We start from the raw sequence: 27,380 nt of genomic DNA, 5'->3' as shown, positions 1-27,380 counted from the left end.
ATGAGGATCTAGGACTTATCATAGGGGTGGCTCTTATGCTGACCAAGCAAGCAGAGCAGGCCATGTTTAGTTAACAACCCCATGGTCCAACAATTAAGAAGACTTATTTCAAATCCTCAGATAAAAAATTCAAACTGAGAAATAGGAGAAAAGCTACTGTGAAAATATGACGTAACCCGCAACTTTGTTTCCTTCACATATGACCCGAATTTTCTTAAGAAATTAGGTAGGGGGGGTGATCTTTCTCTATTGGTGGTTGTACCCTCCCCAAAAATAGTAATAAACCTTCCCAGGACCTATGAGAAGCTACACTGTAAAGGTGAACAATATCTGTTCAACATTTAGCGAGATCCTACGGAAGACAAACAGACACAGATCCTGTTACTTTTAAAAGGATTTGACAAATTTCATTTCCAACTAAGCCTGATAGTGATCAAACTTCAAGGAAGACCCGTCTATGAACAACATTCAAATTCAAACGAGTGAAGACATCCAACCATTTAAATGAACGACCATTGTCTCGAAGTCTTGATTGTGCTGTGCAATTACATGATTTTTAACTGCGCTTGAGAATGGCCATTTTTTGTTGAATTAAGAGAAATTTGATATTATTTTATTGATCGATTGCAATAAATTACGGAGCATTCTCGAAAATTGCGCTTCAGACACGTTTCTATAACCTGCCGTCACACGAGTTGAAATCTCCTAAAACTTACTTTAAATCAAAACGTTTTTCATATTCTCATTCGTTTCAATTCACCGATAGAGTTAGTACTCTCTCTTTACATCGCTTTTTAAATACGTTTTCAACAGTAAGTTTTAGTTTTTTAGTGAATTATATATATTATTTTTTCAACGTATTTACATTATTTACTATTTTCATTTGGGGATTTTTATTTGCATTTGGGATTATTCGGGAGAATTTCAATAGTAAATGGAGATTGGTTCCTAAATACTTCTCGAATTCTTCGAATTTTCCCAATATTCTAACTCTTTTAGCTTACTTTTCGAGGATTCTTTAGTGATTTATGGAATATCGATCGATAAAAAATATTAATTGTAGCATAAGGAAACGAAATAAGATGTTTTTAATGGAATAAAATGAAGTTACAAAATGGCCATTTTTTGTTGAATTAAGAGAAATTTGATATTATTTTATTGATCGATTGCAATAAATTACGGAGCATTCTCGAAAATTGCGCTTCAGACACGTTTCTATAACCTGCCGTCACACGAGTTGAAATCTCCTAAAACTTACTTTAAATCAAAACGTTTTTCATATTCTCATTCGTTTCAATTCACCGATAGAGTTAGTACTCTCTCTTTACATCGCTTTTTAAATACGTTCTCACCCACCCTCCCTAACCCCTTTTTTCATATTATTTTCATTCATTATTGAAAGTTTTTTGCTTCTAATTTTTTGTATTTTTTACATTAATATTTATTCTTTCAATTTTGACATATTAAGTTATTTATGTATCTACATTTTCTTTCAGATCATCGTTTTTCAATTCTTTGTGATCATGACTCCTTTTGAGTATTACAAACTACGGAATGTCAGGACACTATATTTCTGTAAACTTCGTGAACTTAAGGAGAGATTAACTTTTTGTCTCGATTTTTATTTAACGTTTCATAGTGCCACAAACAAACATCTAACAGTCCGAGGAATGATTAATCGTGTGTACATTCTTCGTGATCAATTAGATCATTATAACCATGAATTCGACGACTGTTTTTTCACTGCTAAATCTGTTTATGATGAGTTTGGCCGTACATTTAAAGAATTTGAAGCCGAAATTCGCAACAATATCTTATGTCTTCTTGATGAATAATTTTCTTTTTCTTTTTAATAACAAAATTTCTTAATTTTTCAAAATTTCAATACAACAATTTCTAAATTATTTTTCATTTTCTTCCATTTTAAATTTTTTTTTTTTTTTTTAAAAAATTGTTAAATTTACCGCATGTATTTTTGAATTTGCATGATTTTCATAAATGTTTTGCTTTATATTGTTTTCAAATCTTTTCACTTTTATTTTTCATCTTCAGAATTAAAATGCCTGTTCCTACAGGACATTCGCAAATTTCTTCAGATGAGGATAATCCCCCCCCCCCCGCACCTTCCACAGTGACTTCTACCATAAATTTATCGAGAACCTATTCGGTTCCATTAACTGCCTCAGCTCCCTCTACGTTTGTAGCTCCAGGCCCTTCATCGGCTTCGCAAACTATTATCCCTAAAGATCCTAAAGATCCTTTAGGGCTCAATAACCTCCCTCAAGCCGGTTCATATTTGCCGGGGATAGGTTTTGTGCCGCAAATGCATCAGCCGCCAAAAATGTCAGCGCGACCTCAAGAGTCTGCAGCTTTAGCGCAACCATTGGTGTCTGCAGCTCCAATTATTGAATCTGAAAGAGTCAAGATGCCTGTTAGACATGATTCAGTGTCTTCAGGTAAACTTAATACTTTAGAAAATCAATGATTTGATTCAAATTTTGATTTTTTGTTGAGTTCAATAATTTTTTCTTCTTCTTGACAATTTTTTACCCCCATAAATTTCCTTTTAGAAACTCTAATTTTTTCCTCCCTTTATTTTTTCTCTTTTTCACACTTATAAGCCTTTTTTCTACTTTATTACATTTAAACAAATTTTTATTTTTTCTTTAGATGATTTTTCCCCCAAACGCAAGAAGTCTAAAAAGAAGAAACGCTACCCAAGTAGTTCCTCTTCATCTAGTTCATTTTCCTCATCTTCAAGTTCTACGGAATCAGATGAACCGAAGAGAAAGAGAAAAGGTATTTTAATTAGACAAAATCCTTTATCTTATACAATCATTTTCATGAACTCTTTAAATCTTAAAGATATTATCACAGAAATTTATTTTAAATACTGTTTAATTTAAATTATAAATTTCTTAACACCTTATTTCTATAAGCATTGACTAAATTTTTGACATTTATTCTTCGGATAAATATTTCTTCATATATTTTCTTTCTGTAGGAAAGAAGAAGAAAAAGAAGAAAGGAAAGCGACACTCGTCTGATTCAGACAGCGGCAGCCAACTAGTAGGTGGTCGGAAAGCTCAACGTCGCCTCCGACGAGCAGCAGAAATCTTATCAGACCCACCAGCGTGGATAGGAATGACTTCTGCAGACATTCACGCCGAGCGGGAATGCTTATTCGAACATCTCAACGTAAGAAAAATTTTAAAATTTTTATCAATCATATATTTTTTAATATATGTAGGGGTTAATTAGTCCATTTTTCAACAAAAAAGGGTAGTTACATTGGGTTAAGGGTATTTTTTTCTAAAATTTATTATAAATTTTTCTCTATTCAACGTTTTTTCAAATTTATTTTTTTTGGAATATTAGTTTTTTGTTATTTTATCCACGTTATCTTTCTTATAATTAAATCTTTTCTTAGGAATCTTACATAGTTTTTTCTATTCAGTCTTTGGATGAAAACAACGATGTCTCTCTCACATTTTTAAAATGTGTTATAAGAGACACCTGTCGTTCTAAGAATTACGTCGAGGACGCTGCGAAGCGCCTTGTAGCGTTGAAGGCCCCCAAGAGCCTCTTATACGACTTGCAGCAGTCGTTACAAGCCTGTTATCAAGCAATAAAGGCAAGAATTTCAAAATTTCTTTTCTTTTTTTTTTCGTCTTACATAATCAAAACTGTGTCATTCATTTTCTCGTTTTTTATTTTTGAATCCGGTAGATAGAAATCAGTTCTCATCCTACAAAAAACTATGTTTAGTATTAAAATCATATCTAAGGATGCGCAAGTATAGATTAGAACCAATTTTATTGGCTCGTGCACCACAGAAAGACATTTATAATAAAATGCGAGAAATAACTATTCTTTCGTTCCAATTGAAGTTTAGTTTTTTCAATTTCATTTCAAAAATCTTTTTCTACGGAAACTTCTTTTAATACGACAGTTATTATTATATTTTATAATAATTTTATCAATATTTTCTTTTTATCTAGGTAGCTGAAAGTTCAATAGGCTACATTGAACTGGCCTTTTCTAAAAACATTAGCCACGCCAACCGAGTAGCTCTAGCAGGTAACAGGCGCTATCTCACCTCGCAACAGCAGCGCATCTCTGATTCGTTACCTGACTTTCAAGGAAACTTTGGCCGAGGAGCACGTGGTGGCTTCTCTAACGGCCGGTTTAACCACAATGGAGGCTCAAACCCTCAGAGGGGCAGAGGATCCAGAGGACGAGGTCGAGGAGTTCTTCGCTGCCACGGTTGTAACGGCGAAGGACATAAAATCGAAGACTGTCCTTCCGCTAACTCTAAATCATAAGTCTAATCCTCTTTACACTATTCAAGATCTAAATTTACCAATACCTACCTCAGATATTCCAAATTTTCATATTTCTTCTTTAACAAATTTCTGTTTTACAGAAGATTATGATCATTATAAACGTTTATATGACATTCAAGCAGAATTTTTATCTAGTTATTCTCCAGCCTATTCTATTCATTCGCTTACAGCAATCAATTTTTATAAAAATGTTCTTAAAGCTCCACCTTTTGTTTTACAAACTCTTACTTTTGGATATCAACCAGGTAGATTATCGAGAATAATTCTTTTTATGCTTACTTATTTCTACTTTTGTTAAACAAAATTTTTACAATTATTCTCCATAATCTATCTTTTAATTTTTAAGTTTTTACATCTCCTGTGTTACCGTATTTCGAGAAAAACAACAATAGCGCTGTTCGCAATCCCGAATTTGTTTATCAAGAAATTCAATCCTTGTTAGACAAAGGTATTGTTGCTCAAATTGATCATCAGCCTTATTGTTGTTCGCCTCTTACGGTAGCTAGTAGAACATGTAGTTTAACTAACACAACTAAACTCAGGAAAATTCTTCGAAACATAAAATTATATTTTCATTTTCTTTCTTCTTTATTTTTTACATCCCTTTTTTGATTCCCCTAAGTTTCTATGTTTCTTTTTTAAAAACTCTTTTTTCTTTTTCATTCTTTTTCTTTGCCCCTTGAAATATTTTTTCCTTAAGTTTTTTCAATTTTTTAATAAATATCCCTTTTCCATTTTTCGAAGAATTTTCCTGCTTTTAGATTGTGCATTGATTTATCACGCCATATTAATCTACTTCTCCAGCCTGAAAACGTCTCCTTAAACGACATTAAGACAGTACTGCCTCGCATTTCTCAGGATGTATTTTTTACATCTTGGGACTTGCGAGGTATGTACCACCAAGTACATCTAGATCCCGCTGTTACCGAATTTTTTGGTTTTTGTTACAAGAATGCTGACAGTTCTTATTCTTTTTATAAATATCTCAGGCTTCCCTTCGGGGTTGCCTCAGCCGTTTATTTAGTAGATGCCTTGATCCGTCCAGTCAAACATTTTTGTCATCGTCACAATATAGACATTCGTGTCTATATTGATGACGGTTTGACTGTCGAATTAAATTATTTTAAATGTCTTCTCAGTACATATTTTGTATTATCAGTTTTACTATGTGCAGGTTGGCATTTCCAACTTTCTAAATGTCAATTAGAACCTGTCCGACGCATTCAATATTTAGGTTTTATTCTCGATAGTAGTAAAATGATAATTTCTCTTCCTATCATAAAAATTCAAAAAGTTTTATTTCTAATTGAAAAAATTTTACTTGCTTTTGACTCAAATGACCCTGTAGATGTTAAAATTTTAGCCTCCTTTTTAGGCAAATTATGTCACGCATATTTTAGTCATGGAGATTTTATTCGTGTAATAGCTAGAAATTCTAACCATGCTTTAGGTGTTTACACCTCACAGTACGGTTGGAAAGGATCTTTGTTTGTTAATGCAGACATGTTTCAAGAATTGTCCCTCTGTAAAGAACATTTTGTTTCTTTAAACGGACAACCCATTTGCACTGAATCAAAAACAATAGAAGTTTTGTCCCCCCATCAAATTTCTTTTTTAATTGACAACATTGATCCTAATGATTTAAACAAACATTGTAATATTTTCGTGTCGGACGCTTCCGACCATTCAGCCTTTTCCTTCAAAGCTGGAGATTGTAAAATTGTTTCTGATTATTTATTTACTCCACAAGAGGCTGAATTATCTTCAGGCCATAGAGAACTTTTAAGCATTATAAAAGCTTTTGACCACTACAGCAATTATTTTGCTACTCTTAAAGGACAATTGGTTATTTGGATAACAGATAGTATGTGCCTTTATTCTTTTTTGCGTATTGGAAGGCGTAATTTAGTAATTCAAAAATTGTTAATCCAATTAAAACTCTTGGAATTCCAATACGCAATTCGTATCTTACCTAAGTGGATGCCCCGAGACAGCTCACTCATTACTTTAGCAGATTTAGGCTCTAAACTTTTTAAATCTTCTAATGAATTTGGAATTAGTTTAGATGATTTTCAATTTCTTCAAAATTATTTTTCTATCAAATTTTCAATTGACTGTTTCGCAACATCCAAAAATTGCAAAGTAGAGAAATTTATTTCCCCTTTCCCTCAACTTAATTGTGTCGATATTGACTTTTTTACAGTTTCCCTGACTAGTTCAGAATGTTACTACATCCACCCCCCAATTTCTCTACTTTCTCGTGTTTTTAATAAATTAAAATTGTATGATGATATAACAGCAGTAGTAGTTTTGCCCACATGGCCAACGTACCCCTTTTGGAATTGTATCGTTAAAGGATCTTATTTTAATTCTTTTGTCAAAAATTTTCTTCTTTGGGATCCTTACTATATTGCTTCTCCGCCAAATAATTTTTTCAATGGCCACAAGACGTTTAAAACTCTCGCCTTATTGATTCACACCGGTAAAGAATATGCAATTCCTTTACCTCAATTTTAATTAATATATTTTTTAATGAACTGTACAAAATTTTTTCAGCATCTTAAAATGAGAACATCTTTCAAACACTCTACCGTTAATTATCATAAGTTTAATGCTTCTTTACAAACCATTAAAGACAATAGACCTCTAGAGAAGAGAGGCCCCCTCTATTTTCCTTCAGTTTTAGAGAAATACAACCTTACGGAAAGAAGGAAACGTCACATAAAACTAACCGCGTCATCAAGAACTAAGTCCACACAATTACTTCACAACCGTACTTTACGACGTTTTGAAATTTTTTGCGGAAATAGAAATAAGACTCTATTAAATTTCTCAAAGAAAGAGTTAGCCGCTTACATAGAATTTCTAGAGGACTCCGCAGCTAAAAAATCCGCCGTAGTCGGACTGGCAGGCGCCATAGACTTCCTCGCCTCCGCATTGGATATTAAATCCCCCTGGACCCCCCAAATAGAGAGGATGTACCAAGGTATCACGAGACGAGCCTCAGCAGAACAGCCTCTAACCAAGAAAGCGCCCAAACTGCCCATTCAATATCTGACCATGGCTATTGATAAACATGTGACACCTTTTTTAAAGGATCCAGACCAGGTAATCAGTTTTACACAGCTCATAAATCCTTCTTCGAATAAAATTTTCTCAAATTTTTTACTATAGATCTTAGAAAATTTCGGACCAAACTAATTTCAATATACGGGGTTTACACTTTTTTATTCTTTCACCTCACATTAATATTGTTTTCTAATAGAAATCTTATTTATTCTTAAGATTCCAATTGTAACCCTCCGAGCGATCGTGGCACAACACTTACAATACAGCCTGTGTGCCCGCATCTCCGACCTGCTGCGTCTGAAGGCTTGTGATCTAGCAGTTACTACACTAGGAGATACTCCCGCGATGTCCATAACCTTCAGATCTTCTAAAACTGACCCTAGGTACTTAATTTTAATATTGACAAGAAATTTTTTCTTTAAAATTTTTTATACCTTTCCCAGATAATTTTGATTTTAATTTCAAATTTTTTAATTTCAAATTTTTATACAAAATTTCTTTTCTACCTTATTAGTTTTAATTTCTTCGTTAAAATTCAAATTACGGTTACAAAAAATTTTTTTCTAGTTATCGTTTAATTACCATCTTATATACTTTAGAAATTTTGAAAGTTTTTTACCACGGAAACCTTTTCCTAATTATAATTTTACTCTACTTAATTTCCACGAAGTCTAAAAAATTTTTTAAGATTTATCTTTTTTCAACTTTTTACCTCATCTAGAACATCATTTGTTTAAATCTTTTTATACAAAGATATAAACATTATTTCATTTTTTTAGATTCGAGGGTTCCACCAGTTATGTTATTTTCAACGGATCAGAGTACTGTCTTTATTCACTACTAGTCCTCTATTATAACAGGCTCCGGTTATATTCATCAGATTCATCCTGCTTAGATACCAGCTACCTTCTGCCACGCACAGGCAACGGCACCACTTCGAAATCTTCTAGGCGAGTTTTTTAAGCATAATAAATTCACACATTTCTTTTACCTTTTTTATTTTTTCACATTTTTTATTAGTAATTATTTTTAGAATCCTAGTTGCAGATGGACGTTACGCCATTTCAGCTTCTACCTTAATGAAGGATGTCAATTTAATTTATAGTAATCTAGGACTTAAAGGGCGAATATAGGTTTGATATAATATGAGCTTATTTCAAAGGTGCCATTATATAGATTATAAATAACTTAAGGATATTGACATATCTAATTGTATAAGTCTGTTTATAGCTTTAAACCTTTCTAACTCAAGATAATATTATTTAATAAGTGTGGTTCCCTAAGAACTCAATTACCCTAGCATCACACAAGGCTTCGTAGCAAGGTTGAATTAAAAAGCTTTCGTTAAAGGATAGTCGTAATAACGTGGAAACCAATTAATCAGGGGTAAATATACCCATCTTCTACCTTAATACAAATTATATAAAGTAAAATATTTAAAAGTTAAAAAAAACATCAAATAATGTAAAAAGTAAAAAAAAAATAATTGATAAAATTTTCTTGGAGGAAGAATGATTTCAAATCCCTGTTTTTTTAAGGTTCGTGTGTGTGTGTGTTAAAATTGCGTACATCAGGGTTTTTATATTTTCCAGAATCAACCAATGATCTTTGTACAGAAAATAAACTTTAAGACGTATTATTTACCCTAGTCAAAACTTTTACGCAAATTATTTCTACGCTTTTTAAAAATTGAATTAAAGAGTATATAATCTAAATTAATAAACATTTAAATTATCATTTAAGATGCGTGCCATTGTAATAGTCAATCAAACTTAAGCAAAATAGTCAAAAAAAAGTCTTGTAAAGGGCTAAAATAAACCGTTTGTCGTCAATCTCATTTATCATATGTTCAATTGAAACAGAAAATTGCAAAATCTACTTAAGGATTTTTTTGAATTTTTAAATTTGGCATAGATATTCTAAAAGTATGAAATGGCACCTTTCATATAAGCTCATATCATATCGAACCTATATTCGCCCTTTAAGCATAAAATTACATCTAAATCCGCAAAAAGCTTAGGAGTGTCATCGGCTTTTAGATTAGGTATGAGCGATGATCATATCCGAGTCTTAGGCCGATGGCGCTCCATAGCTACAGCTCAACATTATCGAGCTATTGACGACACAACGCTAGTTGAAATATTTTCAAAAATTATGCTAAAATCCTCGAGCACAGCAGTCCCCAGGTCCTTAGCAGCTCTCACAGACCAGGCCTCCAATTCCATCACTTCACGGACGACACCTTCTTGGTCCTCCGCCCATTCAGCCTCTCTGAACCGCGCCCTTATTTTCCAAATTTTGTTAGCTTCGGGCTATCTAGACCCCCAAGGATGCCCTCTCAACAACGAAGGTTACCCGCTCCCACAAGAAGTTCCGGAGGTTAGAGCCAATGGCGAGGAATTCTTAGCCATCGAATCTTCGCAGACTTTCATCGTGACTCTGCCTAACTAAGTCATTATATAATTTGTATTATTTTTTACATATTATGTCTTTTCATTAAGATTCTTTAATAAAACAAGATTTTTTAATTTCATATTAGTTATTTATTTCAGTATTTTTTCAGATTATTTAAAAATAATTCTTTTTTAAAAGAAAAAAGATTTTTATAATAGCTACCTACCATCGAATTTATTAATCTTTCGATTTCGAACTGGTCTATTCATATCCGAACACTCTCACGAATTTCTTCGTTTCATTTCGATTGGTTCCTAAATACTTCTCGAATTCTTCGAATTTTCCCAATATTCTAACTCTTTTAGCTTACTTTTCGAGGATTCTTTAGTGATTTATGGAATATCGATCGATAAAAAATATTAATTGTAGCATAAGGAAACGAAATAAGACGTTTTTAATGGAATAAAATGAAGTTACAAAATTCTTCATTACTAGAATATATATATTACTAGCGGCTACGCCCCTAGGGGCACTTCAGAATGGAGGAGTTGAATCCCAAAACCCATTTTTAAAATTTAGTTTACAAAAAAAGGGGGCTGATTTTTTACTAGGGGCGATTACTCTAGGGAAGGTTGTTGTACCCTCCCCCAAAATAGTTATAAACCTTCCCGGGACCTAAGAGAAGCTACCCTGTTGAGGAGAACCCGATCAGTACAGTGGTTAGCGAGATCCTTCGTTACAGAAAAAAACGCTTATTACTTTATATATTAGGATTACTTTGATGTTCATGTCCATGTTCCCATAATTTAGTAAAACTCTCAGTGGGCTAAAATTAATAACAATACTCCTCTTCCCTTTCCTCCTAATGAATGAACGAACTGACCAATAAATGAGTTCCATGAGAGCATCCTAAATTGACATTTTTTTTATAATATCCACGTATATTCTATATCTATTATCATTATTGATGGCCATCTTAAGAAATATATGCAGGAGGCTCAACTATTAACGTCTTTAATTATGACTTGGATTGAACCTGACGCAGAACGGGTGCATTACCCCTTCCGCGAATTAAATATCATAATATCAAAAACAATAAACCACCTTGGTTTGAATTAACAATGTATTCCATAATTGCGGATTTTTTCCATGGTGAAAATATAAAAACCCGTCAGGGAAATATCACATCAATATCATTTGCCCTATAATAGTTATCTTAATGCCTTAAATAACTAGCAATTAAATAATATTCCTTATCATTGTGTATCACATTCAAATAAAATTAGCTTCATTAATTACATATACATTAATTTTAAACTTTATTTTAGAAACATAAAATTTCAGTAATATGCTGAATTTTTAATTTTGGTTTGCTAGTCGGATAAAAAACATTTACTAATGCCGTGTTCATTTTACTACTTTTAAAGTTGAATTTTTATGCTACGATTAATTCTCTTAATATTATTTTCAACATTCATTTATGTAAAAGATATCTCTTTTGTAATTGTTTACGTTTTTCGTAAAATAATTTCTAATACACCCTTAAAAAAAATGTTATATTTTATTACACGCAAATGAAAAATTAAATGGGGTTATCGTTGAAGTTTACATTACAACCTCAGGAAGAAAAAAAATCAGCCTTCAAATCTTTAGGCATTTAGTTTCAGAGCTAAGGCTGCTTCTTTTGGTATAAAATGTCTTACAAAGTCCAGGCTGTAAGTTTAGACCCAACCGTTCCCCCATCCTTTAAATGATTAATATTACAATGCTTAAAAAAATGCGCGGAGTGGAGTATAATAGACTATTCTGGGTACTTAAAAAAAAGTTCTTTGTGTAAAAAAACGGCATCAATTTGAGACATTTTTGTGTACATAAACTTTGCCCAAGGAGCTTGAAAATAATTTAATCGTGCACATCTGTTACATAATAAATAGCACATATAAAGTGTAGAAATTTATATATTCTGTAGTCAGTAAAGTGCATATTTGTGCTGCCATATGCACTAATTACAGGATACAAATCACGTTTCCAAGCTTATCACAGGTTTTAGGATATGGAGTCTATAGTTTTTTCTACTCGCCACATACCATCAGTAATACATCAAGTAGAATTAAGAATGAGAGCGGGAACAACCACTAGAATGATGAGTACTTTTCGGTACAACTCAAATTTTGGCTTCACTACAAGCAAAAGGCTCTACATAAAGGCCTCCGGGTTTCACTTAGAAATTTTCTAGCTTGACGGACCAGGTTTGCGTAGAATAATATTTTATCAGATATAATGTTGCACAAGGTAAGAAATGTTATGTTGTAGCTTTCATATTATCAAGTAGAAGGAGTTATAACGCGCTAGCTCAGGTTTTTGCAGAATTCATCCAGCTGGTATGCCAACACTGAACGTTTAAACCTAAAAAAAAAATAATGTTAATTACCAAGTAATTCATTTATAAAATAACTAGCGGCTACGCCCCTAGAGGCCTCTAGGGGCACTTGAGGAGGAGAGAGTCGAATTTAATAATTCAATTTCTTTTTTTAGATTTTAAAAGAAAAAGTAAAAAAATTTACGTTTGATGTTTGTTTTTCGTTGAACTCTCTTTCTAAAATTGAGAAATTTAAAAAAAATTATTTTCTCTAGGGAGGGTGGTGGTACCCTCCCCCAAAATAGTTATAAACCTTTCCGGGACATATGAGAATCTACCCTGTTAAGGAGAACCCGATCGGTTCAGCGGTTAGCGAGATCCTTCGGTACAAACACACAAACACACAGACACACAAACATCCTGTTACTTTATTATAAGGATAAGACCCTCAACATCTTATTAAAACTTGTTATTTTTAGAAGCTTATTGTAATTTATAAACATATTTATTTTACAGTGTAAAAGTAAATACTTTATTACCACGAGTCTTTTATCATATTTGCATACTCACCCATGAAAGCAATTTGATTGAGAATAAAGACAAAATTTGTTTTAATTTAATATTGTTATAATAACTCTTATAATTCAGATGTAAACTTTTCACGTAAATATTTAAGATAAATAAAGAATCAAATAATAAAAAAAATTGTTTTACCTCAGTGCTTCAAGTTTGACTTCTTGTATAAACTGTCTCCTGATCCAGGGAGGTCCATGCAGGTCACTATCCAACATCTTCCAGAGGTCAGTGTGCAACTTACCAGGCTTCTTCACCTCTTTATAGATCAACTGACGAACATTGTTGTTTCTCAGCTTGATACTGCGTAGCTCATCCGCAGTCAGTATCTTCTCCTCTTGTGCAAGTGAGTTGGGTCCGTTGGTCACTGTCGGCCCCGTGGACACAGTGACAGATGGGTCTGAAGAAAAGCTGTCACCTCTTTGGTTAGATTTATTCTTGCTGTCCTGAGAGGATATCAATGATAGTTTATCACTGTCACTGTTGTAGGATTCTGAATTAGTTTGGAGAACTGGTGTGCTATTTGTGGCGGGAATTATTGTTTTGGCTTGATTAAGGCTGAATGAATGTTCTAAACTGGTTTTCTGAAGCGGGTGTAGGTCATTGCTATTGGCCTGGCCGTTGTGATGCAACCATGAGTTACCCGGGGAGTGCATTTCAGTCATGTTCGATAATATTGTATCCGCAATGTTTTGTGAGCTTACGCCTAGGTTCCCATGAGAATTTGGCATGTTGGCTTTCTTAAGAAAATTATTCTTAAAGTTTTCTAGTTTGTGATTAGATATAGGATTTACTGGTCGCACTACAGGCAGCGGCTCTTCCTTAATAACAGGATTCTTTTCTTCTATGCTGTTGCGCAGCGCTGGTCTTTCACTAGGCTCAACAGGAGTAGGAAGATGATATTCACCGCTGACAAATCCAGCCATTTTACCAGTCACTGGCGGATGTGACTGCACCATAGGTGCTACAATTGCCTTGTTGTGACCGTTAAACTGGTGGTGAAGTAGTTGTTGTTGAGGTGGCTGTTGCAGCTGTGGTGCATGCAACGGCAGTTGGGCCTGCGGCTGTGTGTTCATAAGCATAACAACTGGCTTCACATCAATTGATTCAGGCTTAATGTCAACACTAGGATAATCAATTTTGTGCACCGGACTAGATGACGGACTTTGATACTTGAAATCTTTGGGAAGCGGCCCTTTTCGCCGTTTTGGCGGGGCACTGAGAGAATCACCGGCAGGCCGTTTCACGCCTCGCATAACTTGGCCCTGACTTTGATGCGAATTTTGGCCAGCAGAGTTGATGATCTGGACCTCGTCAACATCACCAAATCCAACCTCGTCCGTCATCATCATCAGGTTTTTGTTCGTTTTGTAGGGATTGCCGAACATGTGTTGGCGAACCGGCGGAGACTCCAGCTCTCTAAGCGGCACAGGCTGCTTCTTCAGGTAGTCCTGGTAGTTGCCCATCTGCGCAATGGGTAAAGAATGCCGCGTGTCCTCGTCAACAACGTGGCTGACACCTCCTCGACCACAGAGCAAGTTAGATCTCATTCGAACAATCTAAAAAGAAAGAAATATCACACAATAAAATAACTGCAATGAAAATATTGTTTAATGGGTTTTTATTCAAGTTTCAAACGTAGCGCTACCGCCTCTTCACTTTTTACTTAATATGTAAATGTAAAACTTGGAGAAGTAATATCTTTAACATGCAACATTAAAAGGCGAAACTTAAATTCACAAGCTAGTCAAAAAATGTTACAGTTTTAATCTAAATGAAGTACCTGATCTAATAGAGCAGATCTGGAAATATCGAACGGATTTCTAAGTGGGTGAGTTTCTGTGGCCGCCTTCTCCGGGAGTCCCAGCATGTAGCCCGGGAAATCAGTAAGCTGCTCCCTAATACTCGGATTCTCCAACAATTCTCTGCGGAGCTGTGACCGGGGCACCACCTTCACCCCGTCGGGACCGAACTTGCCCTTGTATGGGGTCATTGACACGATTCTGTCATACTCCTGCTTTGCCTGGTTCTTCAGACGTTTTAAATAGTTAAGGACTGTGTAGCTCAAGCTGTTGTCAAGGTTTTCAGGTATAAGTGTAGACGCAAGGTTCCCAGCACCCATACGAGTCAAAGCTCGCCGTAAAGGACCTAAAATAAAAATTAAAGATTAGGTTACAGGAGTAGGTTTTTAAAAAAAAGAATCAATATGTAAACTGTGCTTCAGATTTTCAAGAAAACGGTGAAAAAAGGACAATTTTTTAATAAATGCATTATATATTTTTTAAAAGAGTGGAAACTAGGAGCCTAACAAAGGCATAAAACAAGGAATTAATCAACCCATCATATAGGGTAATGACATTAATATGTAGAGTGAGGACTGTTGGCAAACTAATCTAAATATCCATCTAAAGAATTTTTTTGAATAGAAGTCTCTCCTATAAATGTAACACACTAAAACATGATATAGAAATTGAAGATTTTTATAATTTTTTACTGAGTTTAAGTAGATGAAACTCAGCGAAATTTTTTTGGGGGGCCTTAATGGTTTAATACATCTGGTAGACTAAATGCATTTTAGTAGGTACCTAATTTAAGTTTTTTAACCCTACAGTTTCATATCTTAAATTCACACTTTAACCATGCGGGCTCAATAACCCTTATGAGGGACAAAATTTTGATTTTGATTTTAAGCCAAATTAGGGTCAAAAACACAATTTCCGCAAGGACTTGATTATCCTTGTAACTGATGGTGAAAATAAAATATGAATTCTTATTGTAATGTTCTATGTTATGAGGCAAATCTTCATATTTGGACCAGTTTATTCACGAATTACCTGCGTAGTAAGAAGGCATTGTGCGCAAATAATTGTGAAAGCTGGTTCGCCAGTCATTGGTCGGTTTGAGACGATGCAACTTGAAGAGATCATCAAGAAGTGGAAGGAGCTGGGGATAATTGTACGGCAGGACAAACAGGTTCACTGTCAGCAGGTTTGTACTCGCCTACAACAAATAATGCAATTGTTAGTGGTACTGGTCAGTAGTAAAGAAAACGCTAAATATTGGAAAAAATTGGAGTTATTTAGGTATTAGTTTAAATTCATTTTAGAATGAAGCCTTTCTAAATTTTAAGTCGGTACGAAAGACAGTAAGTTAGGCAGAACTACTATTTTTGTTTATGTATAGCCAAAATTACTTCGACCCATGTAGTCATGGAATAAGATGAAAAGTTTTGTACAGCTATGAGAACCAACTCGAGCTCCACGTTCAAGCACACTATGACTTTACCCACTATCTCGTTGGAGCTCCTTATTATTACCTCTTCCTCGCCGAGCATAAAAGGTACCCAAAGGGGTAGTTGCACGAAATGCATTTAAAAATGAATTTAATGAACTGCATATTTTTCCTATTCAAAGATTTAAACTACATTTATAGGTCATATATTTAAAAGATTTTCAATTTTCTACTATGTAGGTACTTGCTTAATTGTTTATTTATTGTAATACAAAATTATATATATTGTCAATTAAGTCACTGTTATGAATGATGCTCGTGAATGTATTGCTCTTATCGTTAATTTTGGCATATTATAATTGTCCTATCGATTTTAAACTTGTCATGACGATTATTATAAACTAATTTAAACAAGACTAGTTTTTTTTGTGAAACTGATGTCTTGATATGATAAAATATGATAAAAGACTAGGAACTGTGCAAAATCATACAAACGATGATAAAGAATTATTTTTTTTACTCTAATAAAGCCATAGTTATACCTAGATTACCTCGTACGGGCGGGATTGCAGTCCAGGACCTTATCGACTTGATGTACTGTCCAGGTCCTGGTCCAGCAATCCAGGAGAACTAAGGATGACTGTAACGCACCCTTTTCTGTCCAAACACCCAAGGATATTAGGCTAAGTAACATCCATCAGACAACCAACTCTCTGTGATGCACGACCTTTGTCTGAGAAGTCCCAACTGTGCATGGTAACGAGTTGCGCCTGTTTTGGGCCAAGAAATTCCCCCTACTCTAACTATTTGTGTCGCGCATCTGACATAGCAGCAGTAGGAACCATTTTTAACGTCTTTAGTTATGACGCGGTGTCGGCCCGAGATTCGAACCTATCACCTTCCCGACGACGAGCGGATGCGCTACGTGTTGAGCCACGGTCGCGGGTTAAGCCATAGTTATAGTACTTGTAAGTATATCTTATATACAGTGGGTATGTTTGTTAAGTTACTTAGAGAGGTGGACATTTCAAAAGGAAAAACAGACTAGCCCTAGTTAAATCACAGATCAGCACCTCAAAGAAAAACTTAAATAAAGTGTTTGTGAAGTATTTTTAAAATTACTACTGTTAGATTGTTTGTATTGATAAAAAAAAAAGTAGAATATTTTGATTTTTACATTTAATACAGTTCTTATTAGGTTGTTGTTCGTACATATTTCTGTACTAAACACACTGTTTTAATTAGTAAAATAAGTAAAAAATTGAAATTTTAAAAACATAGCAAATTAAGTAAGTCCATTTGTTCATTTAAGACATAAAGAATTTTGGCTTTTAAAAACCACTAAGTATTTAATGATATAAATATCATAATTACTTGCTTTTTGAAATAGTGAATCTTAGGTGTAAAATATCAAACATTGAGCTGTATGCTAAGACCAAGTGCAATAGTATTGAAGCAGAAGTGAAATTTAAAAGACTAAGGTGGCTAGGACATGTGCTTAGAATGGAACAAAATAGGTTTCCAAAAAAGTGCTTACAATGGAACCCCACCACTGGTAAACGTAAACGGGGACAACCAAAAATGACCTGGCGTCGGAGCACTGAAAAGGACCTCTTTAATTTGGAATTAACATGGGGAGAAGCTGAAGCACTTGCCAAAAAAAGGAATTCATGGAGGAGCAGGGTGGCCGTATTCTCTGGACTCCACAGTCCAAAAGAGAGACGCGCCTGAACTGAACTGAATCTTAGGTGTATTGGGCACAATGTGCTAAGCACTGCATCTATATAATAAAGTCTAATATCCTACACTTCAGTAATTTTGGAATATGTTTACATAAACTTTTTGATCAAATTTTTACAAATTATGTTGATAATTTATAGTGTCAATCGTTTTGTAAATGTCAATATATTTTTATGACGGTCTGGTCTGTTGAGCATGCTGTTATGGATATTGTTATCTTGTTTAACAAATTTTCATAAATGATCACTTTAACCTAACCTCCCTAAACGCCAAGTGTCCTACCTAACCTCAATCTTCTGTTACAAAGAATACAAATTATAAGGTGGCTTAGCCTCGTAGATTGATTGATTAGTTACATACGGCTACTTCGTGTTTAGAGCTAAGTATTCAAGAAGTAGGACAAAAAAATCCTTGAAACATCCATAACAGCAAACCTTGATCACAGATTGACAAAGACATTAGTCAAATAAGAATTTTTAAGATAGACGCCAGATTTAGAAAACTCAGGATGACAACATACATATGAGCAAAGCTAAAAAAGTAAGACATCTCCTTTTATTATGAAATATTCTCTTTTAATCAGGTGTGTATATTCTGCACAAGATTTATTTTTTTCCCCTGCTACAATTTTTTTATTTTTCTTCCCCCCCTAGTTTTTTCTCACCAAGAAGGGAGAAAATGGAAAAATATTTAAAGAACTCTATATTTTATTTATTTTATCCCTCCTACCACACATTTTTAAAAGTTTTTTTCACCAAGGAGGGGGGGAAATGGAAAAAATGTTTTCAGTTTTCTTAATTTTTTCATTTTATTTCCCTCGAACCACATATTTTTTATTTCCCCCCCCCCCCCCCCTGAGCAGGGGATCCCATGTAGAATATACACCCCTGTTTTTAATCATTAAAAAAATTCAATGTAAAAAGTAAATATATCGAAAATTGCTATAAAATATGTTTCATATCGACACACATACGTTTTTAAAATTATTAGAGATGCATCGCTTATTAACTACTTAGTGCCTAAACTTCCTTATAATCTTCCTTTTTAAAAATCAGCTTAATAGGATCATTAATGTAAATATAATTGTCATAATTTAGGGATGGCAATCCGTCAAATTATTGGACCGGATTCGGATTCTTAAAAGAATCCGTCCAAAAAAAAGGCGGATTTCCGCGGATTCCGGATTCTTATTTTTGGCGGATTCCGGATTCTAGCAATATTTTAAAAGGCTTTTAATAAAAATTTAAGTGCTACATATGTCCTAAAAATTAATGTTCTTGGTTGTCTCTATAATTCACTCCCGATAATCGAACCAGATTTTAAAAGATATTACACATAATGATGATAATTGGCGCTAGTTTTAGCCTACCAATTAAGAATCCGAATCCGCTATTGAAAAACGGATTCCGGATTCGGATTCCAAAGTTGGCCAAAAATTGGGCGGATCCCGGATTCGGATTGCCAACCCTACATAATATATAGTAAGTCAATGTGTGTGTGTATGTACGTACTGCCTATACTTAAATGTTAATGATATTAAAATTCCTAAGACTTCGGAATAATACCCCAAGTTAGAAATTGATGGGACGAAGCTAACACGTCTAAGTTTACTAAAAATTTGTTTTTGTTATTTGCAGAAAGTTGGTTTTAAAACTGAAATCGTAAAAAGCGGGAAAAAATTAAATAATATTAGGTGGTTAGAAAATTTTTACTTTCTATTCCCTCTAAAATTGATATTACGGCGACAAAAACGTTATATAAGATCAATCTAAATAGAGACATAAGCTATTTTAAATGATTGGCAGTTTAATCAAAGATATTAAAAACACCATTTACTCTTATTCTATACAAATGATGATTGGAATAGTTTACCAAGTGATATCAAACATGCCATTGCCACATCAGTGGCTAGCTTTAAATCAAAACTGAAAAAATATATGAACTAGCAAAAGATAACAAGATAATCAGTACCAACATCTTCAACTCGCTACATCAGTAGAAAATGAAGATTAAGAAGCCAAGTATCAAGTAAGTAAGTAAATAATTATGGTAATGTTTACCTTGAGGTAGCCAAAAGGATGCCCTGTGTCGCCCATTTTCGTGGAACCTTGAATGAAAACCTGCCAGCAGTAATTTGGTTGCTTCATACCCAGAATGAATAATGTTAGCGGTGATGGCTCAAGCTCGTATTTATCAAAAGGTAAGTGATCAATAATCATTGGCTCCTGATTAGTACAGGTAAACTTGACCGTTGGATGCGCCGATCTTATCGGCAAGGCACTGGCGTTCACGTCTGGCCAAAATGATTCAGGTAACGGCCAGAAGCCAACGGCGAAGCCTTTCTGCGCCGACCGCTGCACATAAATAAGCTTGCGGCACGAGTGCCAAGGCGTTGTCGGTGTTAATCCGCCGACGCCGCCGCCCGGTATCACTGGGTTAGGAGTGTTAGGGCGTGATGAGCCCCCACTGTGGAGTTCACGAAACATGGAGGATTTAATAATTTCAACGTCACTTTTATCCATGTCTTGAATATCTTCATCAGGAGCTGTAAAGGGAGGGTCGCTTCCAGTCTTTTCAAAGTGAATAACAACACCAGATTGAAGCTTTTGAACAAGACTCTCAATGCACTGAAACAAAACACAAAGTGAGTATTTTAAATTCTTATTCATGAAATCAATTTAAAGATGCGGGACTAAATTAATGTACCTACTGGTTATAGATTTATAAAATCTAATTCTTTAGTATAAGCTTTCTAATTTAATAATATTTTATAAAATGGTCTAGTAAGTTATTATTATATGATATCGTGTATGCAATAATAATTTTGACCCTACCTGGTGTAAAACACGATTTGACGTGACAGCATAACTTCTTCCCCCGGTCACCTCGCACATAGCGTCAACGGGACTAGAGTCTGATGCCACGTGACCGGACTCTCCGGCTGAACCAGACATGGGCGGGTGTCCCGCCATTCTCAGGACTAGAGCATACAACCTTTGGTCCCATCGGAAAGGTTCACGAGTAAGCTCTGCACCGGGAACACCCGCCATACCGCCCATGCTTCCGGCACCACCCATTGGCAGGATTAAATCCCGCTGGACAGTGCTGGCGGTTGTAAGCTTTCCACCATCCGTTACGACAACAATAACGGCGGGCTCAAGATAATATGGATACCGTCCCTGTCCGTACATATCAATTCCGGACTGCATACGGTTTATGTTTAACGTGTCAAAGACGGCTTTTAACGCCGATCCAAGTGTTGTCATACCAGAAGCTTCCAAATTTTTTAATTCTGCCATAAAAGTGGTCAGATTTTCTTTCCAACCGGCCTTAATATTCCGGGGAAATTCATCAAATGTTAAAAGCATGTATCTATCACCGCGACTTTCGGTCGACTTTTGTCTTTGTTTCACAAAAACTTCGACTGCTTCTTTTGCAACATCTAGAAGAGTTTTGCGGCCATTGACATAGGCCCTTTGGTTCATACTGGCACTTGTGTCAACTAAAAACACTATAATGGTCATTTTCACTATTTTTTTGCACTTGAAAATGTATGTATAAAACTAAAGTAGATGTGTTGTTAGTCACATAGTAATAATGATTTGTTTAACTATGCACTGGTTCCGCTGGCGGCTCCTTTGCCTTTGGACTTGCCTCCGCGAATAACATTGCTTTTCTCGGGTATTAGATTCATCAAACGTTCTTTCTGAAAATATAAAATTAGGTTAGATGAAATAGCAATTTTTTAAAGATATGCTTAATATTTAGGTATCTTTTTTATATAAAGAAAAACCTTGAGAGGATAGAAATATATTATTATTTTTTTGTTTCTTTCTAAAAATTATTACATTTAGTCAACAGCTCTATTAGAATTGAGTAATTCAAAGAGAACCTATTTCTTATCTAATTCTACATTCTTACCAACTTTGGATTATTTCTTGCAATAAGTTTTACATCATCAGTGTTGATAGTTGATCTCTTAGCATGTCCAGCAAATGCTTCTAAATCATGAACAGTTCTCTCCAACTTATAAATAACTAGTTCAGCGACAAGAGCAGTGGTCTCCTAAATATACAAATGTTTCAAACATTATTATGCATATAACTAGTGATAAGACCAAAAGGGTTTTTAATAGACTCAATATTCCTTTGGTAAACCTTATTTAATGAATTAAACTAATGATCAAATCAAATCAAAAATACGAATAGGTCTGATAAAAATTTAGCTAATATGTTATCTAGATAACTATGACTTTGTGTAATTTAAATTTTTTTCATTTTTTCTAGCTACCTTTTCAAACTTGGGAAGGTGTTGTTGATTATAAGATTGAGAAGTATTTGAAACAATATCGTGGACAGATAGCTGAACAGCGGCACTCAGTCTCTAAATATAAAAATAAAGTATAAAATAGAAAGAAAACGTTTCTCTTAAAGAATTTTGAGCCAAAAATTATCATTCTGAGTTTACAGTATAAAATAATTAAATTTGCCAATCAAAATATTAAGATCAATTTATATGCAAAAGACTTTATTAAAATATATCTTAGAAAATAAAAGACGACTTCTTAGATCCATACTAAAAACGCAGCATACCAAAAACCTATTAAAAGCAATTTTAAGGCGTAAATCATTAATAATTGATAAAACATGTTTGTTATCTAGGTTATACAGGTTTACATGTAAAAATGGCAAAAATTTTGCATGATTTTTAAATTTGGCGCGGCTGCTGAGCATACGGGTTTGTACATGCGCAATCATTCTCTTTCTTGGCCTACCCACCCCCTCTCTGCCACACGCATTCACACACACACACTATATCAACACTCCGTTCCAACCAACACAACACAAACACTCATTTTTCACAAATTAATATGATAAGGACATCACTTATTATGCACATCGGCGGAAAGGGCAGACATTCACGAATCCGTTGGGCCAAAAAAATTCACGCCGGGTGCCGTTAAAATCGGCAAAAATCACCTTAAACCGTTGGGATTGTCGGAGCTCTGTTTCCGTGCCGTCACAGGGCATTCTGTTAGACTGTTACACGCAGTCACTGAGGAGGGCAGCACTCAGTATTGTCCTCTCCCCGATATTCTCATTTACCCCCCGACATTTACTCTCTCTCCTTTTTTAATCATCCCAATACTCACTGTGTGAGACTCGCAACTCTATTATTGAATTAAATACATTTCACATTAAAATTATTTTTATTAATTTATATTTTTCAAATTTCTAAAATGTTCGATTTGATAAGATGAACTTAAAATTGGTATAAAAAATGCATGCAGTTTTTAAAATAAAAGTGTTGCTTGGCCCACTTCAAATAAAAAAACAAAAAATTATAAGCTCTAAATAAATATTGCTTAAGTGAATAATATTTTTACCAAAACTTAGATTCAAAATTTAATTTTAAACTGAATGATTTTTATTAAAATTATCGTTTTTTCTTCTAAATAAAGCGAATACTAACTTGACTCTCATGATCGTATAAAGGTATAAAATAATTCCTCACAAAATTTTAAAATAAAAATTAATTTCTGTAACTTTTTCGGCTTCATTTTTTGGATTTTGCTTTGATTTTTAACCAGTATTTTGATTTATATTTATCCCTGTGTCTTTAAAGTAGAGGTAGTCTTTTACTCTCCCTTTTTTTGCCCAAATCACCGTGAAGCAAAATATCTCTTTGTTTCCTCCTTCTCCTTGCTTTCCTCAATGTTTCCCCACTTCTCTTTTGAGAGTATTTTATCAAGTAGAAGTGTCGGCCAACTTTAAGAATAATTTCCACACTTTTTATTACAAATTAAGATGGAGGCATGATAATTCTTTCTTTAGATGTTTTTATAACATCTTTTTTTTTAAATGCTTTTGTACTAAACTTTAAAATTTTGATAGTTTTTGTATAATCATTAAATAAATAGTAAAAACATAAAAATACATTTGACCAATATACAAATTTACTTGGGGAACTTTGAAATTATATTTGGACCATTCAAATTTTCTAGAGCAGGCATCCATGTTCAGTCTGGGACGGGTTGAGATGTCCCTTGCATTGCATGGGGAGTATTACAAAATTTTCTTTAAAAATATTTTGTGATTGTGCATTAAAGTGTAATTAATTTATATACCAGTGAATTGTTGTATTTTGTTGTTAATAAATGATATCCATTCAAGATTTAATATGATTTGTTTTATAGTGACAATATAGGAATAATTGCAGTGTAGTGCAAAAGTATATTTTATTGCAACTTGTTGCTTTATTTTAATTTCTGTCTTGTTACTCTTTTGCTTGTATATGCGTCCTGCATGTTCTTTTCTGGACAATTCATTTGACCATCACATATACACATGAACACATCATACGGTCATTATCAAAATAAAAAGGTTAATTACTAAATGTAAGGTTATTTTTAATGGTTTTTGATTATTGCAGTTAATTTGTTATTTAAATAGAATTATTTTGATTTTAAAATATATAGACATGAAAACATTGTATAGGTTATATTCATTCATGAAAATTTTAATTTAACAATTTTAGGGAAAATTCCGTATTTAGTTTTTATGAAATTTTTTTGTCTACCTTAAAATTACGAGTTTTCAATAATTGTTCCAAATAATGGATTAACAACAACTTAATTTATATTTTTTTTAAAGTACATTTTCATAGGTTTATGTATATGAAAGTTTAAATCACAAATATGAATTATTACTATTTATTTGGAATTTCTAATTTGTTTAATTTGAAAACCGTACTTGAGCTGAGAACTAATTTTATTTTATTGATTTTAAGAAATAAACTTAGAAGATTTTTCATTCTGAATCTTGTGTATTTTTAAATATAATATTATATTAAAGGACAAGAGGAACTATTTAGAAATCCCACTTATTAAAGTTTTAAGTAGGTAACATAATTGAAATCTAAAAATTAAAAGGTTTAAATTTTTTTAAAAGTTTGGTTGAGAGTAATACAAAACTCGTCATTTTAAATCATTTGCATGAATCTAATAAATGTATTAAAAAAATTACAATTATTAAATTGTTGTATTTTTATAGTCCGACTCCAAACCACGATTTAGTTATTTTATTTCAATTGTCCTTACAAACTTACACTTTTTTTTACTTACGGGACTTTTGATTAGTTCCTCTCCCTTTTTATTTTCATTTATACTAATATACATGTACAGAGTAATTGTATAAAAAAGATTGACACTTTTTTAATTGAATTTTTCCCTAGTTACATAATTGACCACATCCAATTTGAAAACAAACTATTTTTATGTCAGTTAAAGAAAATTTTTTTGTTGTTTTTGATTAGATTGACCTTGAAATTAACATGAAGGGAGCGATTATTATTGGTGCCGCGGGTCTTTGCTACCATTATTTGAGCTGCACTAGACACTCATTTTTATGTACAGGGTGTGAAAAAAGGTTAATCCTAAACCATGAAGTAGCAAGGTTTTGTCTGAAGCTTAAGTTCTCAATAACTACCGAACCGACTGGGTATTATATTTTAAGTAGGTAATCACATAGGTCCTATGGTGGTTAAAGGCTGTTTTATTTTCAAATTAAAGACTTGGGATGGTTTAAGCTATTTTTCTAACCACTCTTCCCCTTCGAATACAGAGCCCTATATTCTAGGGGCATACCGCTAGCTAGTATTTCATAATAAAGTAGAATTTAGCATATACAGTATTAATGAATTATATTTTAATTTTTCTAATCTAAGAAACTTATTAATCTAAAATTTTACTACAGGGTGTTCATTAAACTAGTAACCTGTGAAGATAGTTTAAAGAACCATTTGTATTTTAAACTAGGACTATTTTAAACAATACAATTTCTATGATTTTCTTGTGGTTTACAAAAGTGTTTTACAAATAAGTTGAAATTTTCTACTATCGCCTTTTCGCGGCTACCATTCAGCTTCTGGTTGTCTTGTTGCCAATTTTGAATTAAAGAAATTGTATTTATTCGACGCACCCTGTATTATGTATACAATAACTATAAGCAAAGAACTAACAGTGGAGAACAAGGTGTGGGGAGGGAGGGGTGTATCATTAGTTATTAAGTGAGCACAGATTGAGATAGGGGAAGAGGGGGGGGGGGTGCAGTGGTTGTGTCCAATTTAACATTTACAATATCTTATCAGCATACAAAATCTTTATTTAGCTTTGATTTCCCATGTTAAGCTCTCTCTCTGTTGGGAATTATTTGGTGAATTGTTTACAAATCATACAAATTAGAGTTTCCATAATTTCTTGGTAGAAATCTATTTTAGATTCTCACAAACAATTTTTGTTGGAAAGCGAAGCTATTCTATAACCAGGGCCCGTCCGTACGTTGATTTAGGCATGTAACAACTCTATATTCACTACAAAAAAAAAAGTTTAAATATGTTGACTTTATTGATTTTTATAATAATTTCTTGATTTTTAATTCCTTCGAAGCCAAGTTTAAAGTTTCATATTAAGATTTTTGCGTCAGATAGACGGACCTACAATCCAATAAGCAGACGTGTCCATTAAGATTTCGTAAACAGAACAACAAGGGGGGGGGGGGGTAATGCAACAATCTCGTAATCAATGTATAAATGGCACTTAAAATTCGAATTTCGATCTGAAATTTTGCATGAGGAACCCTTGGTAGGTCTATTTTCCCTAAATCGATTTAAAAGTTGGAAAAGTAACGGCTATCGGCTGCCGGCTCAGACGTTTAGCTGTTTTGGGGCTTTTTTTTAGGGCAAAATTTTCGATAAAAACATCAATAAACTTTTTAAAAATTTCTAGTACCAGCTGTTTAACAGCTAGAATCGACTAAAAAAGGCTGGTAGAAGCTATAAAATACCAAGAGTATCATTTTTAGACCGAATAATTTAAAACAATCATTCAAAAAGTTGATTCCTCCGTAATTAATGATGGATATGCCCTGAAAATAGCCAAAAACCGGCTTAACGACTGAGCTGCCAGCCGTTACTTTTTCTAACTTTTCATTCGATTTAGGGAAAATAGACCTACCAAGGGTTCCTCATGCGAAATTTCAGATTGAAATTCGAATTCTAAGTGCCATTTATACATTGATTGGTTGCATTAACCCCCCCCCCCCCCCCCTTTACCTTAACAGTTATATACATTTTATCATTCATATTTTAAGCACACAACTACTCTATGAATAGGGTATTACATCCGTTTGTGACAAAATAGATATTTATAATTATAGTTTTTAAATAAAAAAAATCAAGGTGTCCAGTTTTCCTTTTTAAAAGCGAAGCTTTTCTATAATTAGGGTCGGTCCGTCCGTCCGTCCGTACGTCCGTACGTCCGTCCGTACGTCCGTAACGGATAGCTTTTTTCGTTAATTTAGACATGTTAGAATTGTCCTATCGATTTCAAATTTTGCATGGTGATTCCTCTAGTAGTTAGGTACGATTTAGAAAGCGTAGCAACTCTATAATCATTACCAAAATGTCCGTACGTCCATTTTAAACATGTTGATTTTTTTACTTTTTTAAATAGCTTTTTTCGTTAATTTAGGCATGTTATAATTGTCCTATCGATTTCAAATTTTGCATGGTGATTCCTGTAATAGTTAGGTACGATTTTGAAAGCGTAGCAACTCTATAATCAATACCAAAATGTCCGTACGTCCATTTTAAACATGTTGATTTTTTTA

General features: G+C 33.7%; 3 protein-coding genes across 21 annotated transcripts; 1 reads left to right on the top strand and 2 right to left on the bottom strand.

Annotated features, from left to right (window-relative positions):
* Window positions 1-6,673: 6,673 nt before the first annotated feature.
* LOC145316508 (uncharacterized) lies at window positions 6,674-8,540 on the top strand. Its single transcript, XM_080157081.1, has 3 exons — window positions 6,674-7,454; window positions 7,632-7,798; window positions 8,195-8,540. Exons 1-3 carry the CDS (start codon window positions 6,879-6,881, stop codon window positions 8,376-8,378), a joined length of 927 nt encoding a protein of 308 aa, XP_080013207.1. The 5' UTR covers window positions 6,674-6,878; the 3' UTR covers window positions 8,379-8,540.
* Window positions 8,541-10,918: 2,378 nt separating this feature from the next.
* On the bottom strand, window positions 10,919-21,236 carry IntS6 (integrator complex subunit 6). Of its 19 annotated transcripts, none has more exons than XR_013878520.1 (7): window positions 20,547-21,236; window positions 19,773-20,339; window positions 15,576-15,741; window positions 14,525-14,889; window positions 12,883-14,300; window positions 11,624-12,215; window positions 10,919-11,350 (listed from the first exon to the last, which is right to left on the bottom strand). XR_013878520.1 is itself a non-coding variant. In XM_080157066.1 (6 exons), the coding sequence occupies exons 1-6, from the start codon at window positions 21,234-21,236 to the stop codon at window positions 12,158-12,160; spliced, it is 3,264 nt and encodes a 1,087-aa protein (XP_080013192.1). In that variant the 3' UTR covers window positions 11,166-12,157. The 19 variants fall into 19 exon arrangements, 1 of the variants encoding a protein (XP_080013192.1); XR_013878521.1 differs by having other exon boundaries at window positions 10,919-11,227; XR_013878522.1 differs by having other exon boundaries at window positions 10,919-11,304; window positions 11,669-12,215.
* LOC145316510 (centromere protein S-like) lies at window positions 21,098-23,171 on the bottom strand. Its single transcript, XM_080157083.1, has 4 exons — window positions 22,692-23,171; window positions 22,003-22,095; window positions 21,634-21,777; window positions 21,098-21,418 (listed from the first exon to the last, which is right to left on the bottom strand). Exons 1-4 carry the CDS (start codon window positions 22,740-22,742, stop codon window positions 21,323-21,325), a joined length of 384 nt encoding a protein of 127 aa, XP_080013209.1. The 5' UTR covers window positions 22,743-23,171; the 3' UTR covers window positions 21,098-21,322.
* Window positions 23,172-27,380: the final 4,209 nt, after the last annotated feature.

Source organism: Acartia tonsa, chromosome 4 (genome assembly GCF_053477335.1).
Source record: "Acartia tonsa isolate MP-2025a chromosome 4, ASM5347733v1, whole genome shotgun sequence".
Taxonomy (NCBI): domain Eukaryota; kingdom Metazoa; phylum Arthropoda; class Copepoda; order Calanoida; family Acartiidae; genus Acartia; species Acartia tonsa.
This window is presented reverse-complemented; position numbering and strand designations above follow the sequence as displayed.

Bases quoted from the DNA above. Each gene is read 5' to 3' on its own strand.
- LOC145316508 (XM_080157081.1), top strand. From the start codon at position 6,879: ATGAACTGTACAAAATTTTTTCAGCATCTTAAAATGAGAACATCTTTC. The intron at 7,455-7,631 runs GTAATCAGTTTT...TTTATTCTTAAG, and splicing joins TTTTAAAGGATCCAGACCAG to ATTCCAATTGTAACCCTCCG. The intron at 7,799-8,194 runs GTACTTAATTTT...TCATTTTTTTAG, and splicing joins TCTTCTAAAACTGACCCTAG to ATTCGAGGGTTCCACCAGTT.
- IntS6 (XM_080157066.1), bottom strand. From the start codon at position 21,236: ATGACCATTATAGTGTTTTTAGTTGACACAAGTGCCAGTATGAACCAA. The intron at 20,340-20,546 runs GTAGGGTCAAAA...GTTTTGTTTCAG, and splicing joins CAAATCGTGTTTTACACCAG to TGCATTGAGAGTCTTGTTCA. The intron at 14,890-15,575 runs GTAATTCGTGAA...TTTTTATTTTAG, and splicing joins AATGCCTTCTTACTACGCAG to GTCCTTTACGGCGAGCTTTG.
- LOC145316510 (XM_080157083.1), bottom strand. From the start codon at position 22,742: ATGCCCTGTGACGGCACGGAAACAGAGCTCCGACAATCCCAACGGTTT. The intron at 22,096-22,691 runs GTGATTTTTGCC...TTTTATATTTAG, and splicing joins GACAATCCCAACGGTTTAAG to AGACTGAGTGCCGCTGTTCA. The intron at 21,419-21,633 runs GTAAGAATGTAG...TTATATTTTCAG, and splicing joins CAAGAAATAATCCAAAGTTG to AAAGAACGTTTGATGAATCT.